The sequence below is a fragment of the Mus caroli genome, chromosome 19, assembly GCF_900094665.2.
Source record: "Mus caroli chromosome 19, CAROLI_EIJ_v1.1, whole genome shotgun sequence".
NCBI lineage: Eukaryota > Metazoa > Chordata > Mammalia > Rodentia > Muridae > Mus > Mus caroli.
Genome location: NC_034588.1, coordinates 51666990 through 51680337, shown reverse-complemented (window position 1 = coordinate 51680337; position 13348 = coordinate 51666990). Strand labels below are relative to the sequence as shown.

The window sequence follows — 13348 nt, the reverse complement described above, 5'->3', positions numbered from 1 at the left end:
ACTCAGTACTACACCTCCCCACTCAGTACTACACACCCCTACACAGTACTACACACCCCCTACTCAGTACTACACCTCCCCACTCAGTACTACACACCCCTACACAGTACTACACACCCCCTACTCAGTGCAAGAAGCAGGCCATTCTCTAAGCAGCCCTGGCTTCTTTTTTTTGATAGTGATACCAGGACAGTACATATGCTTTTTCTACCCGAGTATTGTGGTTTCTAATTCCTCTTTGGTAGGTGGAATATAGATGTGTATAATAACCCATACTTGAACATATAAGATACAGGCATGCATCTGCATCTCTGTTAAGCTAAGCATGAGTGCATAATGACATGGCCAACTTGATCTCATCACCATCTATAGCTCTCCGTCTTAACCATCAAGGCAGCATTTCTCACTGAACCGAGTCAGTCTCTCAAGAGGACCTCGGAGAAGTAACTGCAACATAGTATCTCTGAATGGCAGAATTGCCAGTAGCTCCTTTTGTCGTCTTGCCTTATTTCAGGCACCGTGGAGGCACCCCACTTTCTCCTGCCCTATTTTTAGCAAAGTCACATACACATAGCATCATTAGACTCTTTCCTTTTGTCTTGAGTCCCATTTCCAGCTTCTCTCATGTCCTGATTCACATATAGTTTTAAAAGCAATGTTTTTTTTTTATTTCTTAAATGCAACTGTATTATGAGTTTCCTTAGGTGTTACCCAACAGTGCCTGTGTGTCCGTCATCACACTGTCAAACACACATATACCTACTCCCTTCCCACGTACCTACTCAACCATCTCCAAAGCTCTCAGCCATATCCAGACTAGAGTTTGGTTTTCTCGACCTCATTACCAGCTCATGCAGACCCGCACACGCACGCACACGCACACGCACACACACGCACACACACACTCTTCCAGGGCTGTCGCTCCTTAGTAGCATACATTTGTTGTTCATTTATATTCGGCAACATAGTATTTTTATGTTAAAATGTGTATGCATTACTCTCAAAGTATTTTCTTTTTTAAAAGGTGGGAATGAAATCCTTAACAAATGCTGCTAGAAGCCGACAGAGAAGGGAAAGGAAGCAGGTTTACAAAACTGGACAGACAGGGAGACAGTAGCGTTTTATTCATTAAAGTCACTTTTATGAAGCACGGGATACAAAGCTGCATGAAGCACACTTTGGAGACTGAGCACCTCATGCCTCTCGATTTGTGAGGTCACTCAGAAAGGGTCTGTTTTAAAAAGCCTCAGTTTGGAAACTGATGGGTCAGAGGTCGTGTCTCCATCTCCACTGGACGCTTTACTTTTCTAGAAGGATCTAGAACACCTGTGCACCTCTAGATCATCCTGAAATTCAAGTATATTGCTTATGTTGACTTTGCTTTTAAGCTGGAGGATGCCGGCACCATTTAGACAGTTGTGTCTTGAGTGATCAGACTAGCTTGTTTATCCAAACCCTTCATGGGTTTCAGAAATCATCAGCCGCATCAAAGACCCCCGGGCACCCGTTCCACTGCGGCCGTCCCTCTTGGAGGATAAAGGTGATGGAAGGATTGTAGCCCTAGTGAGGGAGTGCTGGGCTGAATCTCCAGAGCGAAGGCCCATCTTCCCTTCCATCAAGAAGACGTTACGAGAAGCCAGTCCCAGAGGGTAAGTTAAATGTGCAGTAGATTATTCCTTCTCCAATGTAGCCGTTGGGAATTGGAAAAAAAAAATCATGTCTCCTATTCAACCCTCTCCAAAACTCTCAGCCACACCCAGACTATAATTTTGCGTTTCTAGACCTAATTACCAGATCATGCGCACACCCCCTTTCACGCCAGCTCTCTTCACCTAGTCAGACGCACTCAGTGTTCATTTATGTTGTTGTAGCAGTCTGTACGACTCTTCTCTCCTCCCTTCTCTTCCTCTCACCCCCTTCCCTTCTGTTCCATTCCTTTCCTTCCCTGCATCCTTCTCTCTCTCCTCCTCTCGTGGCTCTTCTCCATCTTCCCCCTCCTCTCTCTTCTCTCCCGTCATCATGTTTCCACTTAAAGTTCACCATATGCAAAGTTCTACACACTGGCTCAGGTGGAGTGCTCGAGTCTTCCATCTATTGTGTGAACGAGGAACAGACATTAGCAATGCCATGGGCCCATTCAGACATCTCTCATCAGTCAAGGCTTTTCCCCAGGCCATTTTGACACTGCCATGGTATATTTTTCAAATTCTTATTCTAAGGATCCTAACTACTAATTTGGTGTTGGACAATATGATAAAAGTCACGTACCAGCGTCAGATTATCACTGAACTGCTTTCTTCTACAGAGCCGAGTGAGGGTCAAATCCAGGGTCTTGTGTGTGCTCGGCAAGGGCTTACCACTGAGCTAACCCCAACCTTGCAGTTGGTTATCAAGCCTACCTCTCAAATCCCCTTTACAGTACCAGCATCTTACATATCAGGCTGACAGCATCACCTAAAACAGTATTTATTTATGTGTATGTGTGTCAGTAGATGCCAGTAGTTGGTGTCAGATTCCCGGGAACTGGACTTACAGTCAGTTGTAAGCTGCCTTTTTGGATGCTGGCAACCAAGTAGAAAGTACTATTAACCACCAAGCCATGTCTCCACCCCCATGATAGATGATAGTATCTTTTTTCTTTTTTCCTTTTTTTTTTTTTTTTTGAGACACATTCTTACTATGTAGCTCTGTCTGGCTTGGAACTCCCTAGGATCTCCCTATGTAGGCCAAGCTTGTCTTAAACTCATGGAAGCTTGTCTGCTTTTATCTCCCCAGTGCTGGCATTAAAGGTGCGCGTCACTACTCCTGAACTGAAGGCTATAATATTTAATACATATTAAATGTTTAATTTTAACTTGAGGAGGCAGGAAGAACCCTGGCCTGAAAGTTTTTACTTCTAATTTGTTCATTTATCTTGGTATTGTGGGGCTGGAAAGATGGCTCAGTGGGAAAGAGCACTGGCTGCTCTCCCAGAGGTCATGAGTTCAATACCCAGCGACCAAGCGGTGGCTCACAACCATCTAATGGCATCTGATGCCCTCTTCTGGTGTCTAAAGAGAGCTACAGTGTACTCATAATCATAAAATAAACAAATAAATATTTTTTAAAAATTAAAAGAAAATTGTTAACTTGGCGTGGTTAACATAACAAGCCTGTGTTCTTCTCCAGGTCACAACAGTTTTTTAATTGCTGATTTTTATATTATTTTAATGTACATGAAATATCGGTACTAATGGTATAAAATATAATGTTTCAATATATGTATACTTTGCCAACTAACATAATGTATCTTGGATTGGTAGATATGTCCTTGACTTTTTACTCAGACAATATGATCCCAACATTAAGACAAACGTATTTCCTATCTGAGTCTTAGTCTTCTCATCTAAAAGGTGAACAGCGTAAGCAACTTCATGGGGGCATTTCTAGAGTGCAGTCCCGTGGAATCTAAACACGATCCATGCTGGGCAGTCTGAGAAATGCCCCAGTTTGCAGTCTGTACCTTTTGGCTTGGTTGTGACCATGGCAAGGAGCATGCTGGGAAGTGAAGACGAGTCATCCAAGTCCATTGTTGAATGTCTGCTGGCCACCAGACGTACCCCTAGGCAGTTTATACACTTTAGCGCCCAGAAATCCTAAGAAAACCGCACACAAGGTACATTTTTCAGAGGAGTAAACTGAGGCCCAGAGGAACAAAGGGCACAGCTTCAGCTCAGGGCCGGGGACTCGCTGCTGCCACGGGCAGTCCTCAGTAGCACACCCTAAGGCAAGAAATGTCTCTCTGGGATAGGTATTTAGGAGTTGAGGGTTCACTGTGGTCCGATGGTTCCTGGGAGAGCATGCTAACACTTGCGTTCTTCTAAAGCCACGTGAGCATCCTGGATAGCATGATGGGGAAGCTCGAAACGTATGCCAATCACCTGGAGGAAGTGGTGGAGGAGCGGACCCGCGAGTTGGTGGCAGAGAAAAGAAAGGTGGAGAAACTCCTGTCTACCATGTTGCCAAGGTATTTAGGAGCAATGATGGGCAGGCCAAAACCAACCCGAGGATGATAAGCTGCCCTGTCTTAGTGTCTGAGCAGGAGAAATATTTCTGTTGTGTGTAATAATTAAAAAATAATCAATCCTTGCTATCGCCTGCTACTCTCCGACTCCATTCCCGCGGTTCATTCCCGCAGCTTGCACAGTGTTCCCGGTCATCCAACCACTGTGGCTAGCTGTCATAAACCCCTGTAACCCAGTAAAACTCTAGAGGCTTGTAATTTATCAGTCAGATTTATATCAGTAAATTCTCAACCCACGAAATGCCCACACAATGAACTGAGAGCCAACCTAGACTGGACAAATTGTCCTGTATATTAATCCATCTTTTCTATGATATTCATAGCTACCTGTGATCTTCTCTGTTCTTCTGTCCCTCTCTGTCTCATCTCTAAAACTCTCAGCCCGCCTTCTTTTCCCACTGCCCAATCACAGGCTTCGAGCCTTATCTTTGCCTGCCCTCACCTGCATATCAATAGCAATGCACACTGTAACCCGCGATAGTGTGCAATGGATTTATAAAAAAAAAATTAAAGCAACATATCTCCATTGTTCTTTTTCTAAGAGAACATCAAGCTTTGTAAAAGGGGGCCAAGCAGGGAGAGAAGTGGGGGAGGGGGAGAGAGATGGAGGGAGGGATGGAGGAAGGGATATATATATATATATATATATATATATATATGCATATGTATGTATATGTATAAATGTATGTATATGTGTATGTACGTATGTATGTGCAAAAGCTGGCAAGTCGATTCACCTTATTAATGAAAACACAGGCAAACTTCCCCAAACCACAGAAAACGCAAGTGTGGTTTATGTGGAAAGTGGTGGATGCAGTAACAGGATGTAGCCACTAGATGGCAGGCTAGCTTCATGTCTTGTCACTAACACACATCCTCTGTGCCTCTGAAACCTTTGTCTAGTTCACTATGTGCCTGTGGCATCAACTTAAAAAAAAATAAAAATAGCTTCAACGTTGTTTCTTTTTCCACCTATGCATCCTCTGACCTCCAGATCGAAGCATTTACTTTTGAAATGTTTGTGCATTTGCACGTCACCGGAAGAGTGGAGGAGGGGAATATTTATTTATTTTCTTCATTTTGAGACCCTGGAGCTGACTGTGTTGACAAGTTTGTCTTTGAACTCACAGAGATCCACCTGCCTCTGTCTCCTGAGTGCTGAGATTAATGGCCCATACCTTTCTAGAGCAGGAGTTCTCAACCTGTGGGTTATGACCTGTCCCCAATTTCCACCCTTTCCTGCGGATTACAGCCACCACTTAAAAATCTCTGTAGAGAAAACACCAAGTGAATAAATGCATGTCATTAAGTCCCTCTACATGGCAAATTTAATAAGTAAAAGCCTAGCTCACCAAAGCCAAAGGGGCTGCAGAAGGGTCGGCTCTGCCAAGAGCCTTGGACGCGGAAGCAAGCATGAGTTTGTTAAGACCTACCCACCCTTTCTCTGATTTCAGCTTCGTGGGAGAACAGCTAATAGCCGGAAAGTCTGTAGAACCAGAACACTTTGAGTCTGTCACCATCTTCTTCTCTGACATCGTGGGGTTCACAAAGCTGTGTTCTCTCAGCTCCCCCCTGCAAGTGGTGAAGCTCCTCAACGACCTGTACAGCTTGTTTGACCACACGATACAGAGCCATGATGTATACAAGGTGAGCTGAGGTGCCCTGGGCTGTGATGCACAGACTCCCCATCTGCTGTCTCCAGGCTGAGGACAGACCACCTCTCAGCTCGTCTCAATCCATGGCAGAACCCCGATGTTTGATTTCTGTCCATCCTCTCGGGAAGGGTCTTGATTAGTCACAAATGTGCACGCTTGTCTGGAGTCACTGGGTGGCGGCTGCAGATGACTCAGTCAGTAAAGTGATTGTCTCGCAAGCTGGAAGACTTGAATTTGATTGTCAGGATCCATGTAGGAATAAGCAGGGCTTCGTGGTGCTAAATTCTCAGCCCCACGGAGGCAGAGTGAGGCAGAGTGCTGGGATCTGACGGCCAAGCATCTTCATTGGTGAGATCCAGGCCAGTGAGAGACTCTGCCTCAAACACCAAGGTGTACAGTGGCTAAGGAATGACAATTGAGGTTTCCTCTGTCCTCCACACTCGCACTGCATTGCTATGAATATCCATTCTCCGCCCATTATTTTAATATCTCTCTCTCTCTCTTTCTCTCTCTCTCTCTCATTTTTTCGAGACAGGGTTTCTCTGTGTAGCCCTGGCTGTCCTGGAACTCACTCTGTAGACCAGGCTGGCCTCGAACTTAGAAATCCACCTGCCTCTGCCTCCCAAGTGCTGAGATTAAAGGCGTGCACCACCACGCCCAGCCCATTATTTTAATCTCGAAGAAAAGATGTTTGAAAGGAGGCAGTGGCCAGTACTGAGCATGTGTCTTTCAGATCCTGGGAAGCTCAAAGCTGCTACCTTTAGATCTGTGGATCTCATTTTTGTTGGTATGATCCAGGCTAAGTGGGAGATAGCAGATATGGCCTGTACAGTGCTACACAAAGGGGGCATATAGACATAGTCCCCCAGAGTGAGAAGGAGATGGAAGAGTGTAGGGTTGTGGTGTACCGTGTCTGCTCTGCCACAGGGCTCAGCTGCTCGGGGAGGCAGGATGCAGGAAGTTAGACCACCCTTACCCACCACGGTCACTGGGTGGGTGCTGGGCCATTGTGGAGCCCCAGGACACTGCTCCAGGGTTTGGGGGTGGGGAAGCTCAGTCTGGGGGTCCCAGGCCTGCAATGAGATCAGGGGCCATTTGGTTCTCAGGCTCTTGGACACCTAGGCACTGTTGGGAGCTGCAGAAGAACTGAGAGTGGATTGGGCTGGATTTAGCCCAGGGCTTGGGGGTGGGGGGGAAGAGGGACTCTGGGTGGTCCCACGGTGGGAGTTCTTGGCTTGATGGCAGCCCCAGGCTTGAGCTTGCCTTGGTTGTGGCTGGGAGCATAGAGAGGCCTTCTATGGAAGATTAGATGGTGGCTCTATAGGTGAAAGCTTTCTCCATGGCTCCCCACAGTAGATCCTGATGAAAAGAGGTAGTCCATGATTTTGAGACATTTATTGTCATGGTGGAAAGTGGATGAGTAACACTGTGTCCCCGCCCCTTCTCAGGATGGCCCTGAGGTTAAATACCTTTGGCAGGGAGAAATGTGGGAAGGAAAGCTTATTAGCTAAGCCCTCTGGGCCTCTTGGTACCTCATTAAAATGGAGATCTATCCTGAGTCTACATGACCACAGGTTACATCCTCTACCTGTGGAGGGGCTTGGAGCATTGCCCTTATATGACTGATGACCACAAATCTATGGGGGGTTGTGGCTAGTGACGGGCCTGGTGCATGGCAACAGGCAAAACACCTCCCATCCCTTCAAGATCTCCAGGGTTTTGAGCCTTAGCTCAACAAGGAACCAAGGTGTCTTTCAAGGTCCCACAGAGGAAAAGTGGTGATGATGAGACTTTGTGTGTGTAGTGATGTTGATGCTGCTCCCTGGGTTGTAAGACTTCTTTGTGGGGAGGGTCAGACCATGGTTAGGGGAGTAGTATGTGTACTGGGTGCCTCTACATACCTTCTAGGCAGCCTCAACTGTTCCCAGCTGTGCACAATTTACCCATGATCCCATGCCTCTCCCTCCCCCTCCCCTCCCCTCCCCCTCCCCCTCCCTCTCCTCCTCCCTCTGCCTTGGGGCTAACAAGATTTGGAAGATAGTGTGGCCATGTCCCTGAGTGACAGACACTCAGCGGGCATCCCCTAGTATTCTCCACAATTGACAAGTTTTCAAGGGTGAAAGGATGGCACAGTGTGCCTTTAAGAGCTCATCTCCACTCCTGTTCTGCCTAGAACAGTGTCGCCTGGAACTTTTCTCCTAGCTCTCTCTCCCAGGGGCCCTTGGCACGAGTGGCTATCACACCTGGTTTGTAGTTACGAAGGTGGTTCTCAGAAAAGGAAAAGTGGTCTTGAACCAAGTTAGACTTGTTGAGTAATGGACAACATTTTGTAATTTTTGGGTCAGCAGAAGATAAGTGTTGCCATGGGCAGTGTTCCCACTGCCTGACTAATATAGTGCCTTTCCAGATCATCTTTGGGTTTTACTAGATACAACTGTATCTGCAAAAGCTTGAAGCCTTGGGCTTCTAGGCACCAATGACTTCTCTTGCCAGTGAGGACTCTGGTTTTATTAGGAGAGCTGGTGCAGAGGAGCACAAGTCAGTGATACAAATGTCTACATGTGTGAGTGAATTAATTAGTGTATAAGCCTTTCTATGTCCTTGTGTGGCATGAAGACATTTGGGGTTGGCTAACATGGACTCCACTTGAGGAATCCACGTGATTCTTCAGGATTTACCCACTTATATGTGGCTGCTTGTCTAACTGGTTCTGACCTTGGACGAGGGAAATATGGCACCAGGGTTATCAGGTCTCAGAGGTGCAAACAACGTCTGTGGGGAGAAGGAATGTTTGTGGATGAACCTGAGCAAGAACAGACGTGTGAGGAAATGCTGGATTTGGGTGGAATAGAGATCAGCAAGTGTCAAGCTTTGGAGTAAGAGGCTCAGGAGAGGAGCTGAGAAGAGGGGGTCCTCTTGTCTAACCCCATCTCCTCCTTTGCTTAGTGCCTCCCTCACGGAAACCTAAGCGTGCTGTGTTGTACCGTTTGCAGGTTGAAACCATTGGAGATGCCTACATGGTGGCAAGTGGGCTCCCCATCCGAAATGGAGCTCAACACGCCGACGAGATTGCCACCATGGCCCTGCACTTACTCAGTGTCACCACCCACTTCCAGATCGGGCACATGCCTGAGGAGAGGCTCAAGCTCCGGATAGGCCTCCACACAGGTTGACAGAACTGGTGGCCGGTGACCACAAGTAGCTCTGGGTTTGAGCCCGGTGTCTGAGGCTTACAGGAACACAGTCATTAAATAGTGCCATGGGACCCCAGAGTGCACATATATTTCCAGTCAGCTGAGCTGCCTGCTGCAAATGGGGATGGATACACAGAATGCCTGAGCTGTTTTAAAACTGGAGGCAGGCAGAACTCGGGAGCCATGCTGGGCTACATTTTCTTCATGCATTCCTATTGGTTTTTTTTTTTTTTAATCAAACTCATGGGCTTATGCCTTGCAGACGAGTGAGCCCTACTTGGTTGGTTTAGTATCCTTTTATTACCTTTAAAAAAAAAAGAATATTGAGGGAGTCTTGCAACACAGCTGGGGTTGGCCTCCAATTTGTGGTCTTCCTGCCTCAGCCTCCCTGTAGGTACAGACCCATGTCTTGATGCCCCTTTGAGAAAATGCTTCATGGTTTCCTTTTGCATGAGGTCCCCATGCCCACCCAAATCATGTAGCCATGGTCCTACTATCCAACCGAAAGCAAATCTGTTCTATAATCAGAAGTAATTCCTCAAGTTTGTGCTGCGGAGGGCTTCGTATACATCTGCAGTTCATAAGTAATGTGGATAACGTTTGACTTGTTTTCTTCGAGAAGTGCATGTGAGCCAAAGATGCTTTGCAGGCACTCGATGACCCGTCATACCAAGCGCTGCTCCAGGGGGCACCCAAATAAATACTTGTTGAATTAACTTCCTCTCTGGACTTGATGGCCTGGGTGGAGCCCAGCCTTGGGGAAAGCAGGCAGTTAGAGCCTTCCATTGTTCTCTCCTTAGGTCCTGTGGTGGCCGGTGTGGTGGGAATCACCATGCCCAGGTATTGTCTGTTTGGAGACACTGTGAACATGGCATCCAGGATGGAAAGCAGCAGCTCGCGTGGGTATCATTTGCAGCATGCGACGCTGCAAGCACAGTATCCCTGTCCCCTGCTCCTCTAGCTTTCATCAGTGGGTATTTTTAGAGGACTCATTTGCATTTTGTCTTTGTTTTCTATCTGGAAGATAAGATCATTATTCACAGGAGTCAACCTGAGTACCAGCTGTGTAGACAGAGATGTTTCCCCTCTGTGTGCATAGTGGAGCTACATAAACACACATGGCTTCTTCCTTTTAACTCCCTCTTTCTCCCCCTCCCCCTCTCCCTCCCCCTCCCCCTCTCCCTCCCCCTCCCCTCTCCCATGGATAGGAGGTCCATGGGCCTGTGATGAGGAGCCCTGGGTTAGGGGCTCCCAAATTCCTGGACATCCAGGCACTGGGTCACAGGGAGTTGGGAACGGAGGAGGCCCCTGGAGCTGGTGCTGGGGAAATGGGCTCCAGTTTAGCTAAACAGTGACAAGTCCAGGGGTGCAGAGGGGCTTCTGTGGGAGACTTAGATGGCACAGCTCTGTAGATGATGAAGGTTTCTCCCATGCTCCCCATGGCGGTTCTTGATGAAAGAGACAGCTTGGGTTCAAACCGTTTATTGATTGTTCATCATGGAAATGGGTGCATACCACCTCCTCAGGGTGGACCAGAGATTAAATATCTTTTGCAGGAAGGAATGTCCTGGAAGGGAAGCTTATTGACTAAACCCTCAAGGTCTCTAGATACCTCCTCAGCATGGAGAACTCTGCCCTCATCTATGAGACCATAGGCCATGTTCCTATGTAGAGAGTGTGGTCATGTGATCCTGATTAGAAGTGAGTGAAGTGCCAAGGGTCCTCTGGTGAGAGGTTCCAGGGCTTCCAACCCACTCAGCCTTACCAAGTCTCCTGGCATGGTCTACTGCCCTTGTGTGTGTGTGTGTGTGTGTAAGGAAAGATTTACAGTTTACAATAAATCAGGAAGCTGGCTACCTAGGCAGGTTTCAGAATTGTCTCTACTTGCATCTTTGGTTATGGTAACATTTTCAGTAATACGTCTTCAGTTCATCCCAGGAAGAGAAAGAAGCCCAGTGAACCTCCATTCATGGGGATCTTCAGCTTGCAGTCTGAGCTGGTTTTCTGTTCCTAAACCAAACACTAACCCATAAGTATCTTACCAATTTACTAATGCCTGGGTAGCTTAACGACCCAACCTATGTGTCCCAGACACTGGGTATAATTTGTACTTTAAGTTTGTCTATCTATCTATCTATCTATCTATCTATCTATCTATCTATCTATCATCTACACACACACACAGACACACAGACACACAGACACACAGACACACATACTTACCTGCCTATCTACCTATCTGAGGGTTTGACTAAATCTCAGGCTAGCCTGGAACTTATGATGTAGTTAAAACGGTTCTTGAACTCCAGCTCCATCAGCCTCTGCTTCCCATGGGCTGGGATTAGGATACCCAGCTACGTGCTTTGTTTTATGAGAAGTTATAGAAAACAAGGAATGAAGTAATGTTGGTCCCTTCTCTAAAGAAGCCCTGCCCACCGACTCTCCCAGTGATGATGGTGACTAGCCAATGTCTGATTTCTGGCAGCTCTCCGGATTCACGTTTCCCAGAGCACTGCAGGAGCTCTTCTAGCAGCAGGAGGGTACCATCTGCAAAAGAGAGGCACCATTTCAGTCAAGGTAAGACCAGGTTGACCCTTTCTCACCTCCCCAGTCTGTGTCCTTGATAGACACTGGCTGTGCAGGTAGGAGTGGAAACCTAGGAAAGAGCGGAACAGGGAAGGCTGGGCTGTAGCTCAGCAGGGGAGTGCTTGCCTAGCAAGTATGAGGGGCTAGGTTCGTTCCCCAGGACTGCCAAAGATGGGGGCCTTGAAAAGGAATCTGGAGTGACACCAACTCTCTGGTGCAGGTGCACGGTGCCCTCCAGCAGGCAGAGAGAGGACCTCTGCACTGCACACCTTCTTGGGATGGTGCCCCATTCCTATTGGTGGTCTCACCGGATGACTTAGCTGTGCATGGGGAAAATGGGCGTGGTTGCAAGGCTGAACATTCGGACTCTATGTACACCTGTGTGTGAGATGCTTTCCTCAGTCCCCGAGTCACTGAAAATTCAGATTTTATTATACTTTGAAAATCTGGGGGTTGGGGGGCAATGGACTTTACTCTCTGCAGGCCTTTCCACAGAAGAACATGGCTGAAGGTCTATGAACTCACCAGGATTTTATATTTCAAGTCTTATTTCTCTAAAAGAGATGGGTCCTGCTGCCTATCCAAGCAAGCCAGACCCAGCAGGGCTTCCCTGTCGGCTGCTCTTCTCTTGCTCACCAGACACCTCCTTCCCTTCCCGCAGGGCAAGGGAGAACAGACGACCTTCTGGCTGAAAGGCAAAGATGGCTTCCCTGTCCCGCTCCCTGAGTTTACGGAGGAAGAAGCTAAAGTTCCAGAGATATTGTGAGGTTCTCTCAAGATGTTTGTAGAGCCCCACTAATGTCTATGGGTGTCCTTCGGGGGTGGGGGGAGGGAGGGGACAAAGATGACGATGAATGCATCCAACATTCCTTTGAACAGTTGTAGTTCTGTGTCAATGAATCAATGACCCACCACTAGATGGTGCTGTCTGACTGGTGTCTCATTCTGTTCCAACCTTTGCTCCCAGACCCCCCCAGCTATTGTGCAGTTGGAAGAGGTGGCTGTAGGGAACTCACTTCCAGGCATGGCCAGTCACAGAGGCTTTTAGCCTCACAACTAGTGTCATTAGTCCATCATGCCTTACTCTTCCTTGTGACACTTATTTCTTTGCCCCAGCCTATATGGTTGCTAGAGAATGCAGAGAATATTCATATGCAGCTCTCAAGACTTTTTGTTCTGTTGCAACACCAAAGAATGAAGAGGCGAGACCCAATGAGAGCAGTTAGATCTTCTTTGTTGCTGGCATGCTCTGTGGAGATACTTTTGAGTACTATATTGAGAAACAAACTATCTTTTGTTTTCTTGGGGAGCTTTCATGTGAATATTTATCAAAAATGCTTGATATAATTCTTGATGTTCTTCCCAACCAAGGAAAGACTTCCCAGTATTAGCCCATCTTCAGAACCACCCTTGAGTGTTCCCCTCGTTTCTTCCCTGAGATACAGGACTGATTTCTCTGACCTTCAGACACATCCTCTCCTTGGCAAAGTTCTGGCAAGAGGCTCTGTTTCCCCCCAGTCTTCAGCATTAAGGGATGACCATCTTAGATGGCCAACTAGGAGGAGGGAAGACAGCATTTACATAGGGAGTTTCTCCCCCTCCAGCATGGAGACAATGGGCGAGTCCATCTTCCTGTTGAACTCAACTCCTACCTTCTTCCCTTGTTGAGCACCATGGCTTCTTGTTCTAAATACTTTGTTCCGTCATTAAAGAAAACAAATCATAATAACTTATGCAGCTCTTAGACCAGCCCCGTTACATACATCCATCTGTCTGTCCACCCATCCATCTGTCCACCCATCTACCCACCGCCCATCTATCCCCCTAACCTCCATCTACCTATCATTCTA

General features: G+C 47.2%; 1 protein-coding gene across 1 annotated transcript in view; it reads left to right on the top strand.

The window, feature by feature from the left end:
* The window catches only part of LOC110285938 (guanylate cyclase 2G), a 42110-nt gene extending 29462 nt beyond the window's left edge, over positions 1-12648 (top strand). The window contains exons 15-21 of the mRNA XM_021152413.1: positions 1472-1649; positions 3866-4006; positions 5518-5710; positions 8712-8886; positions 9713-9811; positions 11398-11489; positions 12160-12648. Coding sequence (XP_021008072.1) covers positions 1472-1649; positions 3866-4006; positions 5518-5710; positions 8712-8886; positions 9713-9811; positions 11398-11489; positions 12160-12264 — 983 coding nt within the window. The 3' untranslated portion in view covers positions 12265-12648. The remainder of the gene's footprint in view (positions 1-1471; positions 1650-3865; positions 4007-5517; positions 5711-8711; positions 8887-9712; positions 9812-11397; positions 11490-12159) is intronic.
* The last annotated feature ends 700 nt before the right edge of the window (positions 12649-13348 follow it).